This window comes from Haliaeetus albicilla, chromosome 18 (genome assembly GCF_947461875.1).
Source record: "Haliaeetus albicilla chromosome 18, bHalAlb1.1, whole genome shotgun sequence".
In the NCBI taxonomy this organism is placed as follows: Eukaryota; Metazoa; Chordata; class Aves; order Accipitriformes; family Accipitridae; genus Haliaeetus; species Haliaeetus albicilla.
In genome coordinates, this window is record NC_091500.1 from 24,252,475 (window position 1) to 24,279,564 (window position 27,090).

Sequence of the window (27,090 nt, forward strand, 5' to 3'; positions counted from 1 at the left end):
GGGAATGAGATAGTTACAGTCTTACTGGAAGTCTTATTTCTACTCTACATTTGGGATCTCCTTAGGCAAAGTGAAGAAGGAAATCACCAGTAAGCTGGCTCTGGATCTTTGGTTTTGTGCACAGTTAGAGTTCATTTGCTATTTTCAGGTAGAGCTTTATGTTCTCCCCTTCCTTAGCTTACTTAGGCCCTGAGCTGCATTATATTTATTAGGCAGAAGAGTGTTGAGGAGTAAGAATTCCTGCCACCAAACTTCGGACAGCCAAACCCTTCCTTTGTTGGGGACTGTGAGATGCACCGGGTATTTCTAACATGTTTAAAGTCACTTTACTTTGTCTAAATGTTTCAAAGAACCATAGTAGACTGACAAATTGTCGTGGTTTAACCCCAGCCAGCAACTAAGCACCACGCAGCCGCTCACTCCCCCCCCATCCAGTGGGATGGGGGAGAAAATTGGGAAAAGAAGTAAAACTCGTGGGTTGAGATAAGAACGGTTTAATAGAACAGAAAAGAAGAAACTAATAATGGTAATGATAACACTAATAAAATGACAACAACAATAATAAAAGGATTGGAATGTACAAATGATGCGCAGTGCAATTGCTCACCACCCGCCGACCAACATCCAGCTAGTCCCCGAGCAGCGATTCCCCCCACTCCCCAGTTCCTAAACTAGATGTGACATCACATGGTATGGAATACCCCCTTGGCCAGTTTGGGTCAGGTGCCCTGGCTGTGTCCTGTGCCAACTTCTTGTGCCCCTCCAGCTTTCTCGCTGGCTGGGCATGAGAAGCTGAAAAATCCTTGACTTTAGTCTAAACTCTACTTAGCAACAACTGAAAACATCAGTGTTGTCAACATTCTTCACATACTGAACTCAAAACATAGCACTGTACCAGCTACTATAAAGACAGTTAACTCTATCCCAGCTGAAACCAGGACACAAATGAATGAGATTTTTATTATTGATACTTCTTTGGTAAAGGATCTTTCAAATATATGATACATACTACATATGGTTACATATACATATCTCAATACATTTGTGTGTACATATTCATATGTAGCTATTTTTGTCTTTGATTTTTAGGAAGGATGTGGAACTAATTAAGTTTACAAAATGTAATTCAAAGCAATGCCAACATTAATGCCAGACTTGTTTAGAGCCATACTACTCCATGCCTTCTTGTGTTTACGACACCAGTACTCTACACAAGCCTTCTGCAAACAAGTGTTTGCCCCAATAAAGATCCATGCAAAAGTATCTATGTTCCCTCAGGCTGCATTGGTATCTTATTATCTACCCCCTTCAAAGAACTGGACAATATAGAAGTAAAATGCTGAAGAGGAGAAGAAAATAAGAAAATGTTATGGAAGCAAAGGTTTTTTCTTACATAACATTCATACAGTATTCTACATTTTGTTTCAGTGATGGACTGTAAACCACTAAGACCTATGCAGTAATAGAAAAGGTGTACAATGGGCTTTCTCTAATCTAGAACTGGCCAAATTTCCTGCTCCGATAAGTCTGTGTTCCAAAGTTCAAAACCACGGCAATTTAATTATGAGAAGAAAAGTACTGATGTATAAGATGAGGGATAATGAGGGTTACGAACTCGAGTTAATATGATATTACTACCCCTCTAAAGTACACTACATTCTGCAAGCAGCAGACATGCTTTCTTCTATGAACAATTAGTTATTTACTAAAATTCAATTACATTGCAAAATTCTTCGAATACAAGTTGACACTCAAATACCTCCAACCCATGTTGTACAACTGTACTCTGTTTTCAGTGCATACCACCCCTTCTCAAATACCTTGCAAATATTTGACAGCTACGCAGTTTCCTCAGGCCCTATCATTCCCTTCGTTATCATGACAAAGGATGCTCATGTTGTCTGATCAGTCAAGTTTCCTAGCTCATCTCATGTCAGTCAGTAAATCACTGACGCAGGCCCCAGAAAGAGGTTTCCAAAGCAAAGCAAGCCCTTCTTTGCAAAATTCCCTCCCTCAATAGGAAAATTATACAGAACGTGTCACAGTTCAGGTTAAGGTTTTCTCGCCACTTTTTGCTAATATTAAGATACCAGGTTAAGGCCATGTTTAATCCCCCAATTTCTTGACCTGGAGATTTAGGTGACTTTTTTTCAGAAAAACATTGGCCTCATCCATGGAAAGATTCCTTTCTCTCCAGACCATCCAAGCTATTGGAGATCTGGTGTCCTGATGCCTGAAATCTCTTTCATTTGTGATCAATGCCCCGATACACAAAGGACCTTGTGTTCTAAGGACTTCAACTGAGTATTTTTCTAACTGTTCCTACACACTGCAATCCAGAACTGCATGAGGTCCCTACACATAATGAGGGACTAGAAACTCAAAAAAGCAGCCATGAACAGCAATACTGAGTCTGGTCTTGTCAGCAGTAAAAGCTTATGCAGTCAAAGGCATCTCTCCCCTTCAAGGCCCTAATATTTTACTCAGCAGTATAAGAAATGTCATGCTTTTTTTCTTTAAAAATATCTACAGTAGCTGATACTGCTGCTGCTTTTTTATACAGTAATTAACACACGCAGCCAGAATGTGTGACACCTAAATTCAATTCAGTTTGCCTCTGGGGATTTAAACATGCATCTCCTATGACTTCTGCTTCACGTAAAGGGATTAGAAAATCAGTTAGTCACAAAGTGAGCAAATGTTGGCTAACCTCTTTAGCATAATGGGTACGGCATTAAGCAGGGGAGGAGGAACACTGTTTCAAGGAAATTCATACATTAAACAGTTGGGAAATAAAATTATGAAATAACCAATGAATCAACAGTCACTGTTACCATGTGAGTACCAAACTACTAGACTGGAAAAATATACTCATCTTAACTTCCATTTTCATTGCCTCAATTAATCTTTAATTCTCTATGCAAAATGAAACAACAGCCTTTAGCCACATTGGCAAGATAATTCTCCTAGGAGGCATCAGATATAATTTAAAATTCTTTTACAGAAACAAAGGAAATGAAGCCACATCTCTTACATTCTTGATGAAAGATCAAGCCATGAAATTTTGCGTAAAGTGATATGGCTCATCCACCTATCATAAATGAAAAATAAAAAACTGCTAATCACTCTTGAAAGATGTCATGTAATGTTCCTTACCTAGCACATGTGCTCTATGAGTAACTACTGGTTCTCGTACCTCAAGGTAAGCAGACAAATCTTATGTGATCCTGAAAGAGCTCTTTAGTTCTTAGCTACAGAGGGTTTTCTTTTACTCTTTCACGCACCACACAGCTTGGTATCGTTGGCAAACTTGCTGAGGGTGCACTCAGTCCCACTGTCTATGTCACTGACAAAGATGTTAAAGACCACCAATCCCAATACCAACACCTGAGGAACACCACTCGTCACCGCTCTCCACTTGGACATTGAGCTGTTAACCGCAATTCTTTGAGTACGACCATCCAGCCAATTCCTTATCCACCAAGTGGTCCATCTGTCAAATCAGTGTCTCTCCAATTTAGAGACAAGGATGTCATGCAGGACAGTGTCAAACGCTTTGCACAAGTCCAGGTAGATGTCGTCAGTTGCTCTTCCTTTATCCACCAATGCTGTAATCCCATTGTAAAAGGCCACCAAATTTGTCAGGCATGATTTGCACTTAGTGAAGCCATGTTGGCTGTCATCAGTCACCTCCTCATTTGCCACGTGCCTTAGCATAGTTTCCAGGAGGATCCACTCCATGATCTTGCTGGGCACAGAAGTGAGACTGACTGGACTGTAGTTCCCCAGGTATTCCTTTTTTCCCTTTTTAAAAGTAGGGGTCATGTTTCCCCTTTTCCAGTCAGTGGGTACTTCCCTGGACTGCCACAACTTCTCAAATATGATGGAGAGTGGCTTAGCAACTTCATCCACCAGTTCCCTCAGGACCCATGGATGCATCTCCTCAGGTCCCATGGACTTGTGCACCTTCAGGTTCCTTAGATGGTCTTGAACCTGATCTTCTCTTACAGTGGGCAGTTCTTCATTCTCCCAGTCTCTGCCTTTGCCTTCTGCAACTTGGGCAGTGCAGCTCGAGCACTTGCCGGTGAAGACTGAGGCAAAAAAGTTGTAGAATACTTCAGCCTTCTCCATGTCCCAGGTAACCAGGTTTCCTGTTTGCTGCTGGAGAAGGCTCACATTTTCCCTAGTCTTCCTTTTATCACTGATGTACCTACAGAAGCTTTTCTTGTTGCCCTTGACGTTCCTGGTCAGATTTAATTTTATCAGGGCTTTAGCTTTCCTAACCTGATCCCTGGCTGCTCAGACAATTTCTCTGTATTCTTCCGAGGCTACCTGTCCTTGCTTCCACACTCTGTAGCTTTCCTTTTTATGTTTGAGTTTGTCCAGGAGCTCCTTGTTCATCCATGCATCCCTCATGGTGTTTTTCCCTGACTTCCTTTTTGTTGGGATGCTTTGCTCATGAGTTTGGAGGAGGTGATCCTTGAATATTAACCAACTTTCTTGGGCCAATCTTCCTTCCAGGGCTTTATCCCATGGTACTCTACCAAGCAGATCCCTGAAGGGGCCCTGAAGTTTGCTCTCCTCAAGTCCAGGGTAGTGAGTTTCCTTGCTGCCTTAAGGATCTCAAATCCACCATTTCATGGTCACTGCAGCCAAGGTTGCCCTTGAGCTTCACATTCCCCACCAGCCCCTCCTTGTTGGTGAGAACAAGGTCCAGCATAGCACCTCTCCTAGTTGGCTCCTCTATCACTTGGAGAAGGAATTTATCATCAATGCACTCCATGAACCTCTTGGATTGCTTATGCCCTGCTGTGTTGTTCCTCCAACAGATATCGGGGTAGTTGAAGTCCCCCATGAGGACCAGGGCTTGTGAACATGAGGCTGCTCCTATCTGTGTATAAAGGGTCTCATCCACTCAGTCTTTCTGGTCGGGTGGCCTGTAGCAGACCCCCACTACAATGTCACTTGTCCCTGCCCTCCCTTTAATCCTGACCTGTAAGCTCTTGGTCAGCTCCTCATCCATCCCCAGGTGGAGCTCCATGCACTCCAGCTCGCCATTGACATAGACGGTGATACCCCCTCCTCATCTTCCCTGGCTGTTCTTTCTAAAGAGCCTGTATCCTTCCTTTCCAACACTCCAGTCATAGGAGCCATCCCACCACATCTCCGTTATGCCAATATTGATTGATACCTCAATTTACTTAGGTATTTTAAACATAATTTGTGGCAAAACCCAAAATATGGGTAATCCAAGAGATTTTTCAACACAGAATGTGTACAAAATTCTGTTTTGAGCAAAAGTAGACAAATAAATAAAGAAAACTGCTAGGGAATTTTATCTCATGAAAGCAAAAGTCTGATAATTCATTAGGTGTTATAAGACATGACAAAAATCTTCCATTTGCAAGGACAGGAGAGACTTCTCTTTCCTCTAGGAAGGACATAGGGGGATTGTTGCAACTTGTACACAGTTGTTTTGAGCCTGAGGGAGAAAGAAGGAAAGTCTTATTTTTTGCAGAAGTAACATGAAATAGTGCCTACTGTGTTCTGACAAGATCTATAAAATTAAAAAGGCCTGATTAATTGGAATTGGACTCTAAATAAAAACTGAGGATAATTTAATTGTGAAACTTTATTGTGACTGTAAAAGAATTAGATTCTAAGCACTGCAATAGCACTAAACACTCACATGTTAAAAACATCCTAGCTAATCTAGTTCCCTAATTTGAAGAACTAGAAAAGAACCATTCAGACATGAAAAAAAATAATATATTTTTGTTTTCATTATAAAACATTAGATTTTAAGCATCTGTAACTTAAGAACAGGGTATACCCTTCTGATGTCCTCAGTGAATAGCTCTGCATCCTTAACTGAGGATGAGGAGCAAGGGATAATGACCTTCTTTAAGAATACAGCATTTTGTCTGCAGCAAAATTGTGTTGTAACTGAACTGTAATGTATACTAACTTAATGCAGCTAATTTAAATGAAAATGTGCTCATAGGGCTAAAGATGTTTGTGCTTTTGTTTCTAAATGAAGAATAAATTCTCTAAAATCTCAGCTCCCAAACTCTTTCTACATAGTTTGGCTGTTAGTGCTTAAAAAAGTTACTATCATCACATCTAAATGGCTTGTTACATAGATTAAACTAGCACATACTAAACGAAATTTGTTCTGTAAATGTCAGCTGCTTATATGGTTCCAATTCAGATTCTTCACTTCTCAAATCTGCCCAAACTATGGAAGTCTGCCAAACTATATCATCCAAAAGACAAGGTCCCTTAAACTCATCTTCTTTTAAAATAAAAAAAATCTGTATGGTACTGGCTCTACATTTCAAAAGGTGGAAAGCAGATAAAACAGATTAATCTAATTTTCTATTACAACTTTTGAATCTTGTGTGCTTTTTAAAGTTGATTTTATTTATTTATTATAAAATCAAAAGTATCCACCCTAGAATTCAAAAGGTATACTCTTATTGAGTGTATACGACATATGTCCTACACGTAAAAGGTTTTAGAGGAACTATATGCTTTATTTTCACTACAGTTTGTGAATTGTCTTTTATAACCTTGCTAAGGACTGCAGCAGACAGGAAAACGCTACCTTATCAAACTGTTCTTTTATACCCTTGCAGGGACAGCAATCTGGAACAGGTATTTGACCCCATTCTTTGTTCTTTTGCTTAATAAAGTCACTTAAATTCTATTTACATAAGTAACTTTTTTTCTTCTTCTTTCATTGTCTCACTTGAAATTGGATAAAAGGAAACTGCAGAGGGTAGATCTTTTGAAGATCATCAAACACTTCCTGAATATGAACACAAATGCTATAAACCAAACAAAATTCAGGGAATCTTGAAATGCTTTGAAATACAGTTCATGTAAAATGTAATCATAACTTTGTTTAATGGAAAAGTTTGCTTTATTATTTGTCTTCATACATCTTGCTAAAAGGTTTGACAGGATTTTAAGCAGATCTCCAAAGCAGAGATCAAATAACAGTAGTACATGGTTAATTTAAAGGCTTCTCTGCCAGAAAGCACTCTACTGAGTGCAGAATATCTTTGTTGTATTTACAAAATTGTGCAGCAGTTCATAAAATATGAGAAGCAGCTGAGCTCAGACAGTTGATAATTCTTTATGTTTCTTTTGGACAATATTGTTACCCAGTAGGATGGTCATGCAACATTAGAACAAGAGCAAGGGGATCACGGATAAAGCTGAACCAAGCATCATATGCTCTGTCTTCACATAATAGCAAAAACTTAGGGTTTCTCCACAGTCATTGATCGAGGGGTTTCTAAAGCCGAACATATGACTTCTGCAGAGCGGACACAATACATGACTGGACTCAAGCACAGCTTCACATACAAACTCAAATACAGCGCAAGGAGATGAAGCTTCCTGTTAACTGGAATGCTGCATCAAGCGAAGGTGTGCGTGGAGTTTCCACAGCACCTCTGTTGCACAGTGCCTTAATCTTTGAAAAGTTAGCAGTCCTTCATCTCCAATTCTGCAGCCAGCCCTTCACTTGTGAGCCTGAAACCTTTCATCTACACACTGCCATGCTGCTGTGGCGGTGCCTTCACTCTGGTACCACAAGTGCTCTTGTTCTCACCTGGCACTGATGAATTCAGAATCATTGTTATGCTGGGTTTCTCCTAAAAAGTGACTGCCATTGATATTGAAATCATACTGTTTTCACCCTACTTCTCACTCTTTTGCCTTGTAGCTCTTAGCCTGTAACTCTACACTAAGATCACATCACTTCAAATCTGGTGGCTTTTAATGTAACTTCATATTGGAATACAGACTAGTAGATAACAAGCAGATAATAGTTATTTTAATACACAATAAATATTACACGATAATATACATACACAGACCTTAACTACTATTTAATCTGCAGCACCCACACGTGCTCCATTCAGTGCTAACTGTATCATAAGCTACCAGTGAGGAGCTTGAGAAGGTCTGCATGAAAAATATAACTGTACTAGGGAGAAAGCAGGAAGATGTTGGCTTTTCCATCATTACTATCATCATCATTGTCACCACTACCTTTACTGAAGAGATATTTGTCTGGGGACTCCCTCATTCCTCTTCCCAGCTGGTGCCTGAGGAGTGGCTTTCCCTTTTTTTTCTCTCTCTCCTTCTCTTTCTTCCCTCCTTGTTTGCTTCTTTTAAGATGGATTTCAAGTCAAAGTAGGTCATCAGCTATGGACCGCACTAATAAAACATGTGCATGTAAGCCTCTCTCAATGTTCTTTAAGCAACATCCATATGATAATGGTGAGAACACCTCACTGAACACTTACTGAAATGTCTTGCCGAAGACAAACCTCCTATTCTGTATTTTTTTGTAGCATTCCATTGAAAGACTAATGGACTAGGAAAGGAAAGACTAAACAGCACGTACAGCCATTTTTGAGGTTTGCTTAATTAGTTTTCAATCCATATGCCACTGACATAAGACAGTACTCATGTTCTCAGAACAAATCCTATGATGTTAATTGACCTCAGGGGATTATTGGCAGAATCTGAGGTGAGGGCATATTTTTATTTTTTTTTAAGATTTTTGTCTATTCCTTCTAGTATCATCTGATAATGAGCTATGAAGATAACATCCCTACATTATTTGTCTTATCAAGAAAAAAATACTTAGCATACACAAACTTAAAATGTAGAAAGAAGGCAAAAGGGTGACCTGAGGCAATCATTATTCCTTCTGACTATAGTTGATTAAAATTTCATACCAGGTCTCACATTAAGGTCTCATACAAATCACTCCTTCTTTTCATTTTGAAAATAGAGTGCCCACTATGCACCTGCTGAAATCTGTTAGTGTTTCCTGAATAATAAAGTTTCAGTTTTGAAATAGAGACAACTCAAACCTGTAATTACTATATTTGAAGATTCATATACAGTAAGACTCAAACACTAACTTGAAGAAATCTTCAATTTTCTGTCAAACACTGACAGAAAAATGAGGGGTTAAAAAAACACCAGGGATTAAAAAAATACCTTTCAATTGTATTTAGAAAAATGCAATGTTATAGTATAAAGAAATAGAAATTATAAAAAAAACTATTAAATAACTTCATTAAGTATCTTGTATAAAATAGAAACCCTAAAGATTTAACAATTTAAATGTGACAGCATTTAGAGTTCTGAAATACAGTGGAACCTGGATACATGCACATCCTTATTACTGTCTGAAGATTCAGAGATTCAGCTACTGATTTTATGTAAGTTTTCTTGCTCATGAGCAGCTCTTAAATGAGAGCTTTCTCTGCCTAAACACTAGCTAAAAATGAATAGCAATTTTCAGACTTAGTTTGACTTCTCAAAGGTGAACTCAAATTCAAATTTTATGCTACAGAGAATTTAAAGAAAACAATGAATGCCAGATCTCAAGGGTTTCACAGATATCTCCAGTGCTATTCAGGCTAACAAGGTTCCCACTTATGTTTCAATCTCAATGGAAATTAACTCAATGCTACAACATGACAAAGTATATTAATTATAATTGATGATTTTGCAATGAATACTAACTAAACTATTAAAAAGAAACAGCTTATTAAAGAGTGTCAGCAATTTATTGTAGCACCCTATCATTAATTATTCATGTAGTATTTATTATAACAACTGAATGTGATAAATTAATATGATATTAATGTGAATACGAGTGAACAATACATTGGTGAAGATTTTACTCAAAAACTATATTAATGCACCATTAAAAATCAAGTGCCATGTAAAATTTAATAAAGGAGCAACACCACTTAAATATGAAATGAAAACATTAAGTAGCTGTTTCTTTTCAGCTTTATACTTTAAGTTTTTCACAGCTTTCTTTAGGAACACTCTATACAGTGGAAATGACTAATGGGGGACAGGAAAGTAGTTACTTTAAAAACCAAACCAAACCAAACCAAAAAAACTAGCACTCAAAACTAAGTTTTTTGTATTAATGTGTTATACTTAAACTGTATGCAATGCTTACCATGAAAGGCTAGTTTGAACTGAGTATAGTGTACAAATAATATTTTCATGACATATCTTAGGTAAAATTTATCAGTTTCTTAAGGAGACGGTGAGCAGGGAAAACCCAGACAACTAGACAGAAGCAGCATGCAAATCAGGTAATAGAATGAAAATCTAAGTTAAGACAATCTCAGCAAAGAGAGTTGAAGAACTAATTCAAACTTTCCTTCCCATTATCATGTGATGTCCAAATGCCTAAACCCTGGAAGAGGTGATCAAAGTGTTTAGTTACATGTCCTTGTGAACAGGGGAAAATAACCATCTGTAATAACAAGCATAGCTCTTCAGCCCTAATGCTGAGTAGAGAGGCTAGGTAAAGGCCATTCACATTAGCCAAGATATTAAGGAGTTAAAATAAAATTATTAGTAAATACAACCAAATATTCACTTTTATTTTGCCTTATAATCTTACTACTGCTTCAACTTTGCAATTAATATTACAGACAGATTATGACAGAATAAGCTAGAGTTATCATTTTGTACCTAAACTTCTCTTATAGCAAAGCCATATCTTCTGTGATCTAATAAACATACATTTATTGTATCGTACCCCTCAGAGATTAATGAATCCAGCAGGGTGAACTAGCAATTCCTAAAATGTCTTTTGAAAAGAGAAGGTACCTACACTTGGGCACTGTACCTTGCAATTCACTGTAAAGCTCTCTCCACTCAGGTTTCTACCCACTGCATTCAATAATCAGTGAACAGCGCATCTTTGGCAAGTAGGAAGGAAAGAATGAAATGTCTCCCCTCTTTCAGAATTTCATCAGCATTTCATAGTACACCATAAAGGAATACCAAAACTAAAAGGCTCATTCCTCACCTGTTAGAGGATCACTGCAAGGGATAAAGTCACATTTCAAAAAGTACTTTGGAGGTGATTTAGGTGTACATCAGATGCATGCATTTGATGCTGCAGTTTGACTCCCTCCTCTCCCTCAGCCCCTAGTTATCAGCCACCTATCTCTGGAAATGTCTATACTCACTGGGTATCTTGTTTCATGTCACATTTCTGCTTTTGCACATACCCTACTCCCTGCCAAACCTGAGAAGATACTTGCCACTGGTACCCAAAAAAATGAAGCAGAGCAGCATCTAACTTCTCTCAGTACTGACAACTGCCTTTGGGATAGGCTGCCCAGGGAAGTGGTTGAGTCACCATCCCTGGAAGTATTTAAAAGACATGTAGATGTGGCACTTCGGTTGGTTTAGTGGTGGACTTGGCAGTGTTAGGTTTGCAGTTGGACTCAATGACCTTAAGGGTCTTTTCCAACCTAAATGATTCTATGATTCTATGACAAAGCCATGCCAGTGTGCAGAAGGGAATATGAAATCCATGAGGCCAGGGAAAGCATTCTGCACTGCAGCGTGACAGTGAAACCTTTGGAGTATGGCACTGAGCTGGAAGAATGTATACCTTGTCAGGAGGGGGAACATCTTCTGGATTCGAGATCTATTTCTAGTGTTTATTGTGTTGGTTCATTGAACTGTTATATTCAATTTAAAAAAAAATACTTAGAGGAATACTTCTTCTCTTAACTTATGAGTCTTCCAATTCCTTTTTACCAGTAGCACAAACCCAATACAGAGTGGTAGAAAGCTGCTAACTAGTTTGACTTAAAGCAAACTGGAAGGCAAGAAAAATATGATTAAAAGCATAATCTAGGAAATCTGCCTCAGTAACAGATTTCCTAAACAAACTGTGTGGTTCCTGTTTAAAAGGCTAGTGAAGACAAGAAGATAGCAGCTGAAACCTGATTGCAATGGTCTCCTTTAGGTGGACATTAGCCTCAGAACCAGGGACTTCAGTGACTAAGGAGTTGTTCCACCCGATTTCTGGACTCCAGTATTCACCAAGCTTCTGAGATTCACACAGTTTTGGGGATGCACAGAAGTGCATGACAGCTGAGGAGCTTTACTCTCAGATCTGTACTCTAGGGGGACCAACTCACTAAAAGCTGGGCTTTGTCCTCAGGAAAAAGTAGTCAACTGTGAAATGTAAATGAAACTGTAATAGAATTGTGTAATTATAGGTAGAGAAAAAAAGATCTATTGCTGGAAGGAAAAAGTGAGAAGAATATGTATCCACACTCTTGGGTAATTTTGTTCACACAGCCATGAAATAAGTATAAAGGTATGTATAAATTTGCAACTATGTAAAAGCAAGTGACATAATGGGAATAAATTATATACATGAAGTAGTGTCAGTAACCATCACAACCACAATTAGTAATCAAACACATTTTTGATTTTTTTTTTTCTGGAAAACACTGGAATAATAATTGAAGCAATAATAACAAAACTGAATAATAACACAGGATGAGTTGTCAATGAATGAAGGGGAAAGAAATTGTTTCTGTTTTCAAATCTCAACTAGACAAAAGATAATCAGGAGAAGCTTTTCTGTACTCCCGTAGCTTGGTTTTTACTGACACAGAAGCAAACCAACAAAACCAAACCCAGTAATTTTACATAATTAAATTATTCAAAAGTAAATTTGGGAAATTAAACCTAAAGCACATAGACAAACATGCCAATTACAGTAATATGCCAGATGATATTGTTAACAACATTATAGGTGACAAGCTGTTTCAGAACAGTAAAAAACCACATGCTTATATCAGTACTCTCAAACCTAAAGATATGGATTATTTTAGTGACATTTCTTCTGCAAGACACTGCGCTTGTTTATTTTCCAGGTAGCCTTGTGCCAGGATTGCTAGGAGGGTATATCTACCTTGACATTATAAATAGAAATGTGCTCCTAATTCCATTAATGCTGTGCATCGCACAAGATGGCGAAGTAGCAGAGTGTTTTTCTCTCTCAGTTCCCCTCAATCTCACATTCCTCTCAGTTACAGTAAATTTTGAGGAGTAAGAGAGGACACTGTGAATGTACATTTAGACAACATATCTCAAAGAACAGTTAGATAAAGGTAGCCAGCCAGGTTGGGTTTTTTTTTCCCTTTAAAAGACTATGTCCTTTATACTCTGGGTAACTGCAGAAAAGCCTTACTGTAGGGTACTTGCTGGAGTGAGTCACTAGTTAAGTAAAGACCGCAGGACAGCTCTTCCAGATGCGATCACTGTGTCTAGAAAGATGGGAATCAGTACTCATGTGTGAAAAGAGACTGAAGTGTCTCATCTGCAGATATCAACTACTAGCACATTTGACAGGGAAGCCATCATTGTTATTTGAGTGCTTTTGAGGAAGCTTTTACTGGAAATGAGATTTCTTTATGGATGACCCCACTACCTTTCTTTTAAACAATTCAATGTAGAATGTGAAATTCTCCCTGAGGAGACTGGCAGTCTCAGTCTTTCTACAATTGGTATAAAGAGGCGGAGGGAAGGGATCTTCCTGAAAAGTCACATCATGTCAAAGTAAATGGAGAATTCTCCAGACAGCTAAGGGGAGTTGCTTCCACAACTTAAAGCACAGCTTTAAGGGGGGGAAAAAAAAGTTTAATCTTCCAAGATGGGGGAAATTTGACACCGGCTTGGGTAATGATCATGTCTGTTCTTTAAACAGTGCAAAGGAAGTCAGCCCTAAGGGCCCGAAACTTCTCCACAATTTTAATTGTTAGCAGCAAAGCTCTTTTCATCAAATAGCAGCAAGTAGGTGGCTGTAGGCACAAACTGCTTTCTAGTCAGAAGGGGGAGATCCAAGTGGAGGACACATTTACAAATGGAGTGATGACCCAAAGGGAAACTCTAGGTAGAGTCTTCAAAACTCTGTCATGAGCTGGAATAATACTGCATAACCCCTTGAGGCGCACAGCTGAGAGAAACATTAAAATCATTCTAATTGAAAAGACAAGAGAGTGAAGGGTTGATACAGGGAAATTACACGGACGCCTCTTTATGAACTTCTGTCTGATTTTGTGGATAGACTTGGTGGTGTCTTTTTGCTGTGAAAAGGAGGGTCCTTACTGAAGGAGAAGGAATGCTGCCTTATGCTGAGAGTGAACCAACTTCCAGGCACTCAGCTAAAGACCTCTGAAGTTCAGCGGAAGACCATCTACCTGCACGGCATGGAAAGAAGACCAGTGAAAATGATGATAATACAGTCCCTATGGCACTCAGAAGTCTTGGACTAAAAATGCTAGGGTCATGATGTTAGGCTAACCTGATCTCCCAAGCTCTGCTTTTGCCTTACCTGGAAAATAACTCTTCCAAGGAGAAGAAATGGTGGAAACGCACAAATGGTTCTCTGACCAAGAAAATTTCAAAACATGTTGGAGATGAACCCTGGAGAGAGGACCTGAAATTATTTACTTGGATGGAGAAGGGTGAATGGCAGTACCTTGGGAAACCCTGTGGGTTTGTGTTTTTCACCAGCAGATGAAACTGAGTACTATTTCTGATACAAATCAGTATGTGCTTGTGTGAAAGTTTAGTTTATAAATTAAATGCAATTAAATTTGAAGGGCTTTCATCCTGAATTTGATGAAAAGAATAATGAAATTATGTATTACCCTGTGTCCTAGAAGGACCAAAAAATCCTTGTTGATATAAAAAGGTTGGTGTGTATGTATCATGTAGATGAGTTTGGTCAGTGTAGAAATGATAATGAGGAAGAAATAATCAAGAAGCTATTGAACACAGTAATGTATTTATGAATTTGTGCCACTGAGTTGAGACTAGACTTAACTCCTGAATGCACACTCTAAAGCCAGCAGATTTCAGGACAAGCAGTTTCTTTTCACTCTTTTGAGAAAGAAGTAGTCTGTGTGAACTCCTCTTCAAGGTAAGAGGATATCTTCACCCCTAATGTCTTAGGTGCCATGGCAACAAGAAATGGGACCTCTGTAAACATTCTTGGTGCTAAAAAAAAGTCATATGAAAGCAGCTTGAACTGAAGGGCACTGAGTGCATCTTTTCCCCTCAGTTTCACTCAGCTGCTTTGCAGTTTCCTTCCTTGTATTTGTCTTAGTTGCATTATAGATATCTTTAGTCTGCTGCATTCTTAGAGACCAAATTTTCTTCATAGACTGAGTTAAAAGAGTTATTTAGATATATTGTTTTAGATAAGTGCCAGTTGTCTCTGCATAATTTATAAAAGGCTTTCTTATCAATTAGGAAGTGGGGTCTTGTACATGGATTTAATGACGGATGTCTTAGAAACAGTCTATAAATTTATTCAAAACTGAACATAATAAGAACAAAAAGGAAATGTTGAGCTCTCTGTAAATAAATTTTCTTTCTGTATGAATTACAGACTTATGTATACATGTGATTGGTTATGTATCTCTAAGTTACGCTTGTGTCTGGCACAGTAAGTTCTTACACTAGTCCTATAAATTCATGGCTAATTCAATGGCTGATACTTCATTAAGCTAATTATCGATGCTTTGGTAATCTTTGCAACTTTGCAATATGTTATTCACATTATAGGGATAACTAAGTGAGCACTTTCAAGATATCAGGTATTAATGTCTGATTACTGTACATTATGTAGGAAAGGCTTTCTAAAAGATAAAAACATTTAAAGAAACCAAAACATACATGAAAACAATATAAAAAATATAAAAAATTTCTTCAGCACAAGGTAACAGTACTCCTGCAGATCAATACAATTTTATGATATCTAAACTAAAATAAATGTGTTTGAGTGGAACACAGAGAAGCCCACCAGAAAAAGAGAAACACCAAACCAGAGAACCCAAACAACCCCAGAGAGGCAAATATCCCAAATTTCCCAAGAACTATAACTTCTTGAAGATTACATATATTAAATAAGGTACTAATTTTTATAGGAAATAATTAGTATAGATTTTATTGCTACTTAGTATAGTGCAGACATGCATTTTGATTCCTCTTCTAAGAAAATGAAATGTATGTCTGTTAACAAGTATTGAAATGAAATGCAAGTAGGTGAACAATTTCTTATTGAATTTACATACTCAAAATGATAACTTTTTGAGCCTTTTGTGTGGTTGAGCATCTTTGTTCATATGAATGTTGGCTGCACATAACTGAAAAATATATGTTCTGTAACCAAAAATGGCTCAAAATTTATATTCAAATGACACATAAATAAAATTGAGCAATAAATAGAGAACATATTCAAACATGAAAATGAATAATATAAAACAAAAATTTCCATTTTATGAAGTAAGGTTTACAAGATGGTAGTTTTGAATAAAATCTTCAACACCAACAATATAGCTTATCATTCTAGCACAAATCTTAGTATATATGGAACTTCATAATAATTATTCAATTTTTCAAAGAATATAAACTGAACAATATTAATTTAATTTTCTCTTATTCCAACAAATATCTCTAACCTCATATATAAAAATGATAAGTATTGAATTTGGGAACCGATACAGATAACTTCCCAAATAATAATACTTAAAAGGTAGTAAAAAATATATTGGGGAAAAAAGAAACCTTACATAAAATGAACTCATATTAGCTTTTGTTTCCTTACATTACTAATGTGTGCATAAAGATTAGCAGATTATATACTTTTAGTGCATGTTGTCAACTTTAAATTAATCCTGCACGATTTAAAGTTGTCTGTAAATTATTTTCTTATTTTTCCAGTGTTGTCACAATAGTTAGCATACATATTCACTCACTATATACTAAATACATTTAAATACATATGTATTCCTTCCTAATGCAATTTACTGATTCTCTGGCATTTTCAGAATTTAACTAGAGGAGCAGCAAAAGACATTTCTTAGTCTAGCAACCAACTGGCTCTTACATGAAAGGGGACTCCTGGGATTCCCCTTACACACCACCTACCACAAGGAAAGGTTTTTGTCTTTCTTCTTGCAAGTCTTGGTTATGAAGACAGGTCTAGAATTTATCTGAACTTTTAGTCGACATCAGATTAAAAGTGGTTGTAATTTTGCCCCTGCTTTGGCTAAACTGTAGCATGATGTTACAAAGGCAGGTTCTACTTATGTGGTACAGACATCCTCCTCAAGAGGACCTCGAAAGTCCAAAGGATTCACTAAATGCATTTCTCAGAAACTACAGGTGATTTCAAGATTGAAATTTTATACCTTCAACCCCTAATCCATGGGTCTTTGTCTAGAAAGTCTACCAATCCCTCCTAAAGCATACCATCTTTCCATGTGTAATATAGGCAGTATCAATTCACTTTTCAGAGATTAGATTATCTCAGAATAGACAAATAATAACACACAAGTATGTAGCAGAAATGGGAATTCAATGTAGGTCCAACAAAACGTAGATGCAGGTAACCAAATGTGCTATGTGCTGGATTACAGAAATACTTCAGCTCTGGAACTGACCTCTTGGCTAAAAAGGTATATGAGCAATAAAGATGTTGAGGTGAGACAATAGGAATGAGCAGGCCAACTGAGACACTTGTCAATGACTGATTAGAAATAAATAAATAAATAAATAAATAGAAGCAATTCCTCTATTTAGGCATCTAAATGGTGCCCAGAGACTGATTCATCTCAATGTAAAATAGATACATAAATCTAGGATTTCTACTGAATTTATTGACTTAGCTATCTATAATTAAAGCTTAAAATTCTTGCTCACATGTATGCAATGACACTGCAAATATTCAAATTTAGATCTTTGGATCTGAATCTGAATCCCATCCACTATAAAATATCTGCAGACTCAGAACCCCTGCTCACAACCCATAGTACTGGAACCAGTTAAATTCCTGGTACGTGACAGACATAGAGCTGTCCCCTAGGGAGTTAGATAATGAATTTGTAACCTCTCACTTTAATGCCACTTTGTGTCTTCTAGCAATTTTTCATAATGTTCTGTCATCCTACAGTCCCCTAGGACTGTGTTTGGCTTTTGGGGGGTACTTTTTTGTTTGGGTTTTTTTGAGATAGAGACTTACCATTATTTAAATAGAAAAGTATATTTCCCTTTCTATATTTTGTTTGTGGTTTTTAAGATGTCAGATACAGAATCATATTTGTAAACTACCTTTTTGTACTTTGATATGATATCACAGAAATTAATAACATTCATAGATATTTTTATTAGGTAGAAACACTTTTCTTCCTGAAAGACCTACCTTTCTTCTATCAGTCCCAAAATATATCGGTGATTTGCTTAGAAAATGCTCTATATTAATATGATTTTTATTAATTCCATTTTGTTTCCTAAAATTATATTGGTACTAAATACATTAATATGTTGACTGTATTAGAATCAGGTACTTAAGGAACTTTTTTAATGAGCAACAGTTAAGCAACATGCAGTAGCAAGAGATTTTATTTTCAGTTTTAATTGCACATGGATATAGCCTGTTACCTTGAAAAAGCTAATGGTTAACATATTACCTATTAAGAATTGTAATAATGCACAATTAACAGTCATCTTTTCTTCAAGAACAGAGAAATAAGGAGCTAATTTTCCATTCACATACACGAACAGCTATAGAATAGCTGAACACTCTTAAAATTAGGGAAAATAAAATGCTAGGTTCAAAGTGAGCATATGAATATTACTCTAGTGAAATTTGCACACTTTAAATCAATATGGACTGAAGGAGTTATGATATCTTCTCCCTGGAAAGGAGAAGGCTGGGGGGGGGCAGGGAGCCTCATCACAGTATTCTGGTACTTAGAGAGTACAAAGAGCATGAAGGCTCTCTCTTCACAAGGAGCCACATGGAGAAGACAAGGGGCGACAGGTACAAGTTTCTCTCAACGTAAGAAATTTTTTACAGTGAGAACAATCAGTCACTGGAACAACCTCCGCAGGGATGTGGTAGAGTCCCCATCACTGGAGGTTTTCAAGATGCAATTGGACAGGGTGCTAGATAATCTCATCTAGGCTCCCTCTCCCACAAAACGTTGGACTAGTTGTTCTTTTGAGGTCCCTTTCAAGTTCTGTGTTCTGTGATTCTGTGATATAGGATGGTGTGCACTTGGTTAGCCAACATTCACAGACAAACAGTGTTAGGAAGCCAGTGATACTTTTAAGAAATATCAAGCTGAAAATAGCCTAAGACTTAAACCTAAAATTTCTAAATGTATGGCAAACTCCATATGATATCGGTTTCTCTATCATGTTACTTTCTTTCATCATAGGTTAAATAAACCAAGGGTTTTAAAACAAAATTAGAAATAGTTTACTTTTTTCCATAAAAACTATGTATGTGTATCTTATGTGCATATACAACGTAGGTGACATAATTTTTTCAGATATAGAGATACAACCCTTTAAAACAAACAAAAGAAACAAGCTGAAGCTGATTTTCTTCCGCAATGAAATAAAATCTTATTTAAAACAAGAACCTGCTTAAGGAAATCCATTTAGAGGTGTGTAGAACTATTTGACATTTCAGAAGCATTATGTAAATAGTACCTGATCAGATTCACTTCACGTGGTGGTGATAAAACGATCTCAGAAATCAAATATAGCAACATTACAAATTTTATAAAATCCAGTCCCAGACCTTTTCCCGGAAAAGAACAGTTCACTCAATTTGAGTTTACAGTTACTGTTTTTTTTACAACAGCACATTAATTTTAAAAATTACAGTTTACAATCCTGTAATACAGTTTATAAACTGTATCAAAAAACAGGTTAGGGTTACAAGGATAAAAAACACGGTATGAAAAAACACCCTTAAAACCAGATGAGGGACTCTAACAAAGGCTATTTTCACCTAAAAACTGTAAACATTGTTTCTTTAAACTAAAAGACAAAGTAAGAAATTTATACCTTAATTATGGCAAACACTGTTCAATAATTAGATTTACATTTTATCTTACAAGACATTTTGGTCTTATTTTCTATCACCATTCTAACTATGCCTTTTTCTCATTTTTGTTCTCTAAGTAAAAGAGACATGCATTACTTAGATATTGCACTGCCTTTAAAGTTTGTGCAGCTTGGGGATCAATCCTTTCAACCCAAGCGCTTTGTTTTCTACCCAGTATTCTGACACATGCCATGTGCTATTAACGATTTGATGAATGAAATGAAAGCATGTGACCACCTACCCACACACCTTGGCAGAGGTGCACTCCATACACGCCGACCACCTCCCAGGCAGGTAAGTTTATTAGCACCTTCCAGGCGATATCCAGGGAAACAAGAAAAGATCAAGGAATCTCCAACACCAAAATGAAAACCAATTCGCCTACTGAAGGCAGGAACACCAGGATCATCACATGGCTCCAGATCATACTCTGCAGACAATAAAACATAATATATAAATAAATGGGACAAGTTGTCTGCATGGAAAAAAAAAAGCTTACCAAATTAGTTGCATTGTGTCAGTATGGAACACTTGGAAAACATGTATTTCAGAACTGTGGTCTCTACTAAAACCCAGTACTGTTTCTGTATGTCTATTACGGCTATATATACAGTAATTATGTTTCTATTGTTTCCCACCCACACTACATTTATTTTCTTAATTTCAAGGGTTGTAATCAGCTTGTACTGTCAGTGGTTTACTATAATTTTGTTTAATTACATCCTTTGGATATAATTCTTGGTTCATTTCATCTGAACTCCCAAACAGCTTTAGAAGTGAGAATTACAGTTAAAAAAATGATTATGTAATGAATAAAATCTAACAAAAAATCAAACAAAGGGTCAGGTTAATGAAAACCTACATTTTCAAAATTTGCTTGAGTTCTGCTAAGTAAAGCTACACTCTTAATCAGACAATCTCTATTTGCATGTCTGTTAGAAATACTACAGATGTCACCAAACTGAAAACAATATATGCATATTCTTTTAAAGAAGTCTCCAGTGCCTAATTTTTTTGTCTTTTTTAGAAGTATGCATCAGGAATAATTCAGGTGGAGTCAGAACAAATTAATGGGAAAAAATCAGAGCTGTAACATACAGAGGGACTACATCGAACTCAGTAAATGTCTGAGCCACACATTCCCTCATCCTCACAGAGTGTGCTGGGGAAGTATCACTGTATGATTGTCATGTTTTGTGGGATTTTTATTTCCTTACATATTCATTACTGACCACTGTCCAAGAAAAGGTGTTGAAAAAGATCAGCTTTATGTCTAACCCCCAAAGTCTGATTTTATATTCTTCAAAATATGAACCAAAAGACCCAAGAGATAATTTAGAAGAGAGACATTTCTGATAACTGATAAGAAAAAACATTTTCTAAAACATTTACCTTGGAGGCTGCTGGAAGGTAAAGTCAAATCCACTTACTTAGAGGAAGAAACTCCATTTAGCCAGGGGAAGAAACTAATCCAAAGTTTCTGAATGAGTGTTTAAACAGTAGACTTTTACTGAATAAAATAAAGAAATCCTTCCTTATAGTAACTGTCTTGTGGGAAGGTCCTGAATAGTAGAAGGAATCTATACATCACAGCAGTTTCTGCTGGCAAAAGTTGTAAGTTTTGAAAACACATGATCTACTACCTCTGCTCAGCACTATAAAGGCTGAGGTAGACATGGAGATACCCTGTGACAGACCTTTAGGCACCTGGGAATTTTCCTGACAAATTTCTGTTAGATGACATTCAAAACAGGTTAAGGTCATCTCACTAAATACTTCTTACTGTGGAGTAATACATTCTGATTGCGTGAAAATAAGAAAATAGACTCACTCATTTGTGTCATAAAATTAATGTACCTGATAATATTTCTCAAAATATTTATTTAATATAATGATGGCCATCTATGTGTATATTCATTGCAGATAGGGCATAAACCTTTGCTTGTGTTTGAAAAATTCTGTGATCCACTTATTTTGATACTCTACAATTTTTCCCCTTGCATCCATAATGGTATTTTGTGTATTTTTCTACGAGTTACCTAGCCTGCTACCCTTTTGAGTTATTTATTAATAAACTATCAGCGATACCATTTAATATTTGCATTTACATTCCAAACTTGCAAAACTGCTGACCTCTGATTTGGTTAATCCAAAGTATCCAGAACAAATGTAATTCAGCATTTGATATGAGTAAATCCAACACCATTGCTCTAATCAGCGAGTTGGGCTTTTTTTCTTTTTTTTAAATAAGCAAGCTAAATGAGATACATTATTCATAAATAGCATGTTCATCGGTAAACATTGCCAGATCTCAACAAAACTTCTTAATTTTTTTTCAGTTCTTGAAAAATAATGTAAAAGAGTTGGATATATGAGTTCCTTATGCATTTCCTCCACAGAATATCCATGTCCATGAGCATCTCAACTAGTGGTTGATTCATTCATATGCATGTCTGTAAATATTCTACATTCCAGTAATAGAGATAGGCAAAGAAAACTATTGAGAAATGTATTTTATACGTCAGCTAGTTTTAGAAGACTGTAAATAAGCAGCAGTAACTTAAATTTTTCAATTATCTTAAAGAGGAATTTGGAAAAATGATCAGAACTTCCTCATACATCAACAGTTAATAAATCTTTTCTTTTATATATACGTTTTCTGTTCCAAAATCAGTCTTCAAATTAGACTCCTCTGTGACTCTGAGTTAGCACACTACTGCTTTTTTACAGTTTCTATACTCCTTTTAGTAAAACAGTTAGTTTCTTTGTTCTGAAGCAGTACCTTCTATCTTTGCACTTTTATTCCCCTTAATTTTCCTCTAAACTTCTTTTTCACACTGTTGATGGTTCTCTGAGAACAAGAAAAACTTCTCCTTAAAACAGTCACATCACCAACATCCTCAATCTGTTTAGCCACCTTGTAAACCTCAGCCAGTTTTCTACAATAGAGACTATACAATTTCTATTGTCTTTTTTTACTGGTGTTTCATAATGTTTCTGCTATCTACAAGTGAAAATATTATCTAGAAACTGTTTCTGGATATTTAGCAGAATGGAATTTCTTACCTGAAAATGTTATGTTGAATCCTTCATAAGAAATTGAAAAATCAGATATAAATCGAAGCTGTGCAGTAAAATTTCCAAAGAGGCCAGCTTTAATTGTAGGGGGTAAGACTGAGCCAGTTAACCTGGCTACTGGTTCTGTGAAGCTGCCATCTTCAGTGATGAGCAAATAGTCATGAGAGCTCTCAAGGTGAAAGGTATGAAAAACCAGCTGTACACCTTTAAATATATTAAAAAGGGGGGAAATAAAAGCATTTAATAGAAAGTCTTTCTCTTCCATTATACATAGGTGACACAGAAAGTAAATCTTACATTATATGGAAAGGTTTTTAGAAAAAGTCACACATGGATTCAAAACTTGAAATTCAGAAAATAAAACTTGCAGAAAGCACTTGGGCTCAACCAATCAATAGATGCAGTGTGGATGTTTGTTTAGCTCACTGTAAATCAATAGGTCCCATAAGAGAATTGATGGGATTCAGTGTTATTTGTATACAGCACTCTAGAAATCTAAATTTGTATTGTATAGATTTTATTCAAGTTCCTGTATGTCTCATTTATAATCTCTACCACGATCTCACTATTAAACTAGGAGACATACTTTAATAACTGGCTAAAATTTTGTATTCATGTTTTATTTTTGCATTTCCTTCAACACAATTCTGTTTTTTACTCTAAACTTAAGGGAAGTGCCCATATACAAGGAAAAAGCAGATACAAGTTTTATGTACTATCTTCCATATATATAGATTCATATTTTCTGGGACCAGTCTTTTACTGAAGTCATGACTGTTTTTTCAGTTGCCAACTTCCAGTCCAGCAATGAATTAAATTTTGACTTACAGTTAGGTTTTCAAATACAAGTATTTACTATGGGGAACAACATTCTTCTTAGAAAGTCTTCTCATGTATTCTACATTTAAAACACCATATGAGTTTTAAACAAAAATCCAACTGTACGAAGATTTTAAACAGTAGAAACTTCCAATATACTTCTCACACTATCACACATAACAAAGACTTTTCTTGCCATAGAAAGGAGATAGAGGAATATTTTTATTATGTTTTGATTCAGTGGCATGTAACACATCATTAGTACTTCCTAGGCTTTTTTCCTTAGTTCTTTTACAGATTTCGCTAATGGATAAGCTGCCAAGCTTAACTGTGCATCCAAACATTACTCTACTGTATATAGAACATAAATATATACATTTTTTGGCCCTAATGATTTAAGTCTGAAATCTAAGGTTACTAATAAACAGATCAAATCTGCTACTTCATGCTTAATAATGGAGAAGATCTATCAATAAGGGTCCCACAGCTTTCACTGAAAAAGTTAGTGCTATTTAACAAGTAACTGTTATTTTCATATATTTTACCTCTTCTACTTTCTGCCCATTTTCCGAGACTAAACCACATTTCCTCTGGTAACTGTTAAAAGAATGTTTCTTTTGCAAAAGAAACACAAACTGGAAACACAACATTTGAAGATATTTATTTTGGGAAATTAAACTTCTGCCTCAGAAGAATGGCAGAGAGCATTAATTTAACTCAATTCATAAAAGGCATTTTATTGTGTATGTGTGTTTGAATTTTTTAAACATAGACATTAAATATACATATGCAATTCATATTTGATTCTTACCCTTGCCATGTGACACTTCAATAGTCCAAGTGCAGTTTAAAGAGTTTGGATAAAAATCAGGAAAACCTGGAGAAAGAACTGTTCCACTCTTCCCATGAATATATCCACCACATAAAGCTTAACAAATGAAAAAAAAAAGGAGGAAAAAAACCAAAAGAAGTCATATAGAAGTCCTTGTTTTTATTAAAAAAAAAAAAAATCATCTATTTCACTTTTTGAACTACCCTTAAAATTAAAAATAAGGTCAAGTATTAAAATAAAAGTTAATTCACCCAAAGCCGTGATATTCATATTTGACAACAATTTGTTTATTCTTAAATTAGTCCTGGAAAGGGAGTTTTATTTTTCATCTACAGCCTCTCCTGTTAGTTAGCAGAATACAAAAATAAGTACGACTTTGTTCCAGAATATTGCAAGTATTAATTCCTATTGTAGTAGTATTTAAGAAGTAAGATTAAAGCTTTTCTTGTGAACTAACTCAAAAATCAAATATCTTGCAGCTACTTTTCTTTACTACATATTTAGAAAGGTATACATTGAACTCCATTTTTATCAAACAAAAATATTTAACAAACAAAATGTTTTTTTTTTTTCCAAATAATGCAAATGTTTATCTCTATTTGATTTCTTCTGCAACATTCTGGAAAAAAAAGTGTATTTTCCTCTCTTTCAAAGATTCAGATTGTCCCATCATCAGTAATTTATTTGGAACTGAATATTTTGAAAGACACAAGAACTTTGCTAGAAAACATTTTATGCATACTAGCATTTGCTAAACTAGGCTGCTCAAATTTGCATGGCAAATTAATTAAAGTTTAAGATTTCCATGCTGAATTGCTCACTGATCTTATAAATACAGCATGGCTGTGCTTTTCACTCATCTGTTGCTGTCCAGCTTTTTATGTGTGGGGTTTGTTTTTTTTAAATTTTAATAAACTAAATATTTAACAATAAAACAACAAAGCATTAAGATGCTTTTAGTCTTCTTCCTCACATAGAGCAATATACTTTGCCATAAACTAGATGGCAAATATACATGACAAAAAGTTCAATAAACTTGCAGCACTTGTATGTATGTATATATATATAAAAAATATATATACATACAAAGGTGCTGGCATTATAGCTAAGGTTTTGGGGTTTTTTTCATTTATTATTAGCCTAAGGTGTTTGTTAAAGTTTTTATTGTTTTTTTTTAATTTATGTATTATAGCTATTCATAAATAAGTAGAAGAAAAGGAAAAGTTTCTAGTCTGGTTTTGCCTGCATATACATATTTCTGCACATAAGCAAGAATGAGAATATGCATGGCTAAAACCACAGTAAATATATGGTTTATAACATTACTTAATAATAAATAATATAATTACAGATACCAGGTTCATAATACCATAAATGAACGGTAGTATACAGTCATTCAAAATCCCTCTTATTCTGTAAACATCACAGAAGGAAGAAAAATATTTGACTGTGCAACATTCCTTAAAGCAGATATTAAATAATTACAAATAATTTACAGGTTTAAGTTTAAAATTTAAAATATGTAAATGATCTGGTTTTATTTAGCTCTCCCTTAAAAATTATTTTCATGCTCTACCTTGACATTACTGTATTTTGAGAATGACACATAGAGCAAACTTTAGCCACTGTGTCTCTGTACACAGTTCTTTTTCTTCTTTGTTGGCATGAAACAAAGCAACATGCTTTTCCTTAGGGATTTATTCTGCTGATTTAATTTCTGAAGTTTAAATTTTGAGAACATCTGCAGGTGACTGCAAAATGCTCGTTTCAACCTCAGTTAAATCTCTCACATTCAAAAATTTGGGTCTCAACTTTTTGAGCCTCAAACGACAAATACTCTAACACCATAACTACCTAAAAGAATGTGAGTTTTATTTTGTCTTTTTAGACTAGTTAGTTCAATGTAGCTGAATATGTGAGGCAAAAAAAAAAGAAACTGAGTGTAACGCTTGTACGTTGCTTGCCTAGAGGCCCTGCTCTAGAAAGGCTTGAAATTTTGTGCTTTACACTTATGCTGAAAGTGGGTGATGGACCTGGGAAATAAGGACTGTCTTCCAACGAGTGAAAATTAACTAGATCTTTCTGTAGTTCAACATTCATATCCAAACAAAAGAGTTGAATATTGGTATTTTAAATCAAAAATACATTCAGAAATTTTAGCACAAAGTAAATTGAAAAAGAATAGGATACTATTCAAAGTCAAGATTCCTACAATAGTGTTCTTCAACCCATTGAAGCAAAGCAAACAAGCAAAAGGAACCCATAAAAAATCAATGAAAGAATACTAAAAATGTTTTGCTCATTTTAAAATTACAGCTTATAGGAAGATTAGTGACACTGCAAAGTTCATCAGCTGTGCCTAGAACATACACTCTAACTTTTGATCACAAAATGCACTTGAAAACAATAGTTTGCCTCTGTCCTTGCAAAGGAGGAACAAGTTGTAATGCTTACAAGGTGAGTGAGTTTGAATGGTAGATTAGTTTGTTTTGTAGTGATTAAGAGCTATATCTTTTGGCAGCTTATATGTTTTGTGCAGGGGGCCAGAATTCTGTAGTGAGAATTAAAAGCCTGAGTG

The 27,090-nt window shown here is 35.9% G+C and overlaps 1 protein-coding gene across 1 annotated transcript in view; it reads right to left on the reverse strand.

Annotated features, from left to right (window-relative positions):
- The window catches only part of CSMD1 (CUB and Sushi multiple domains 1), a 1,233,014-nt gene that overhangs the window by 281,039 nt on the left and 924,885 nt on the right, over positions 1-27,090 (reverse strand). Inside the window, exons 19-21 of the mRNA XM_069805938.1 lie at positions 24,492-24,608; positions 22,850-23,065; positions 20,025-20,213 (exon numbers count right to left, since the gene is read on the reverse strand). Coding sequence (XP_069662039.1) covers positions 20,025-20,213; positions 22,850-23,065; positions 24,492-24,608 — 522 coding nt within the window. The remainder of the gene's footprint in view (positions 1-20,024; positions 20,214-22,849; positions 23,066-24,491; positions 24,609-27,090) is intronic.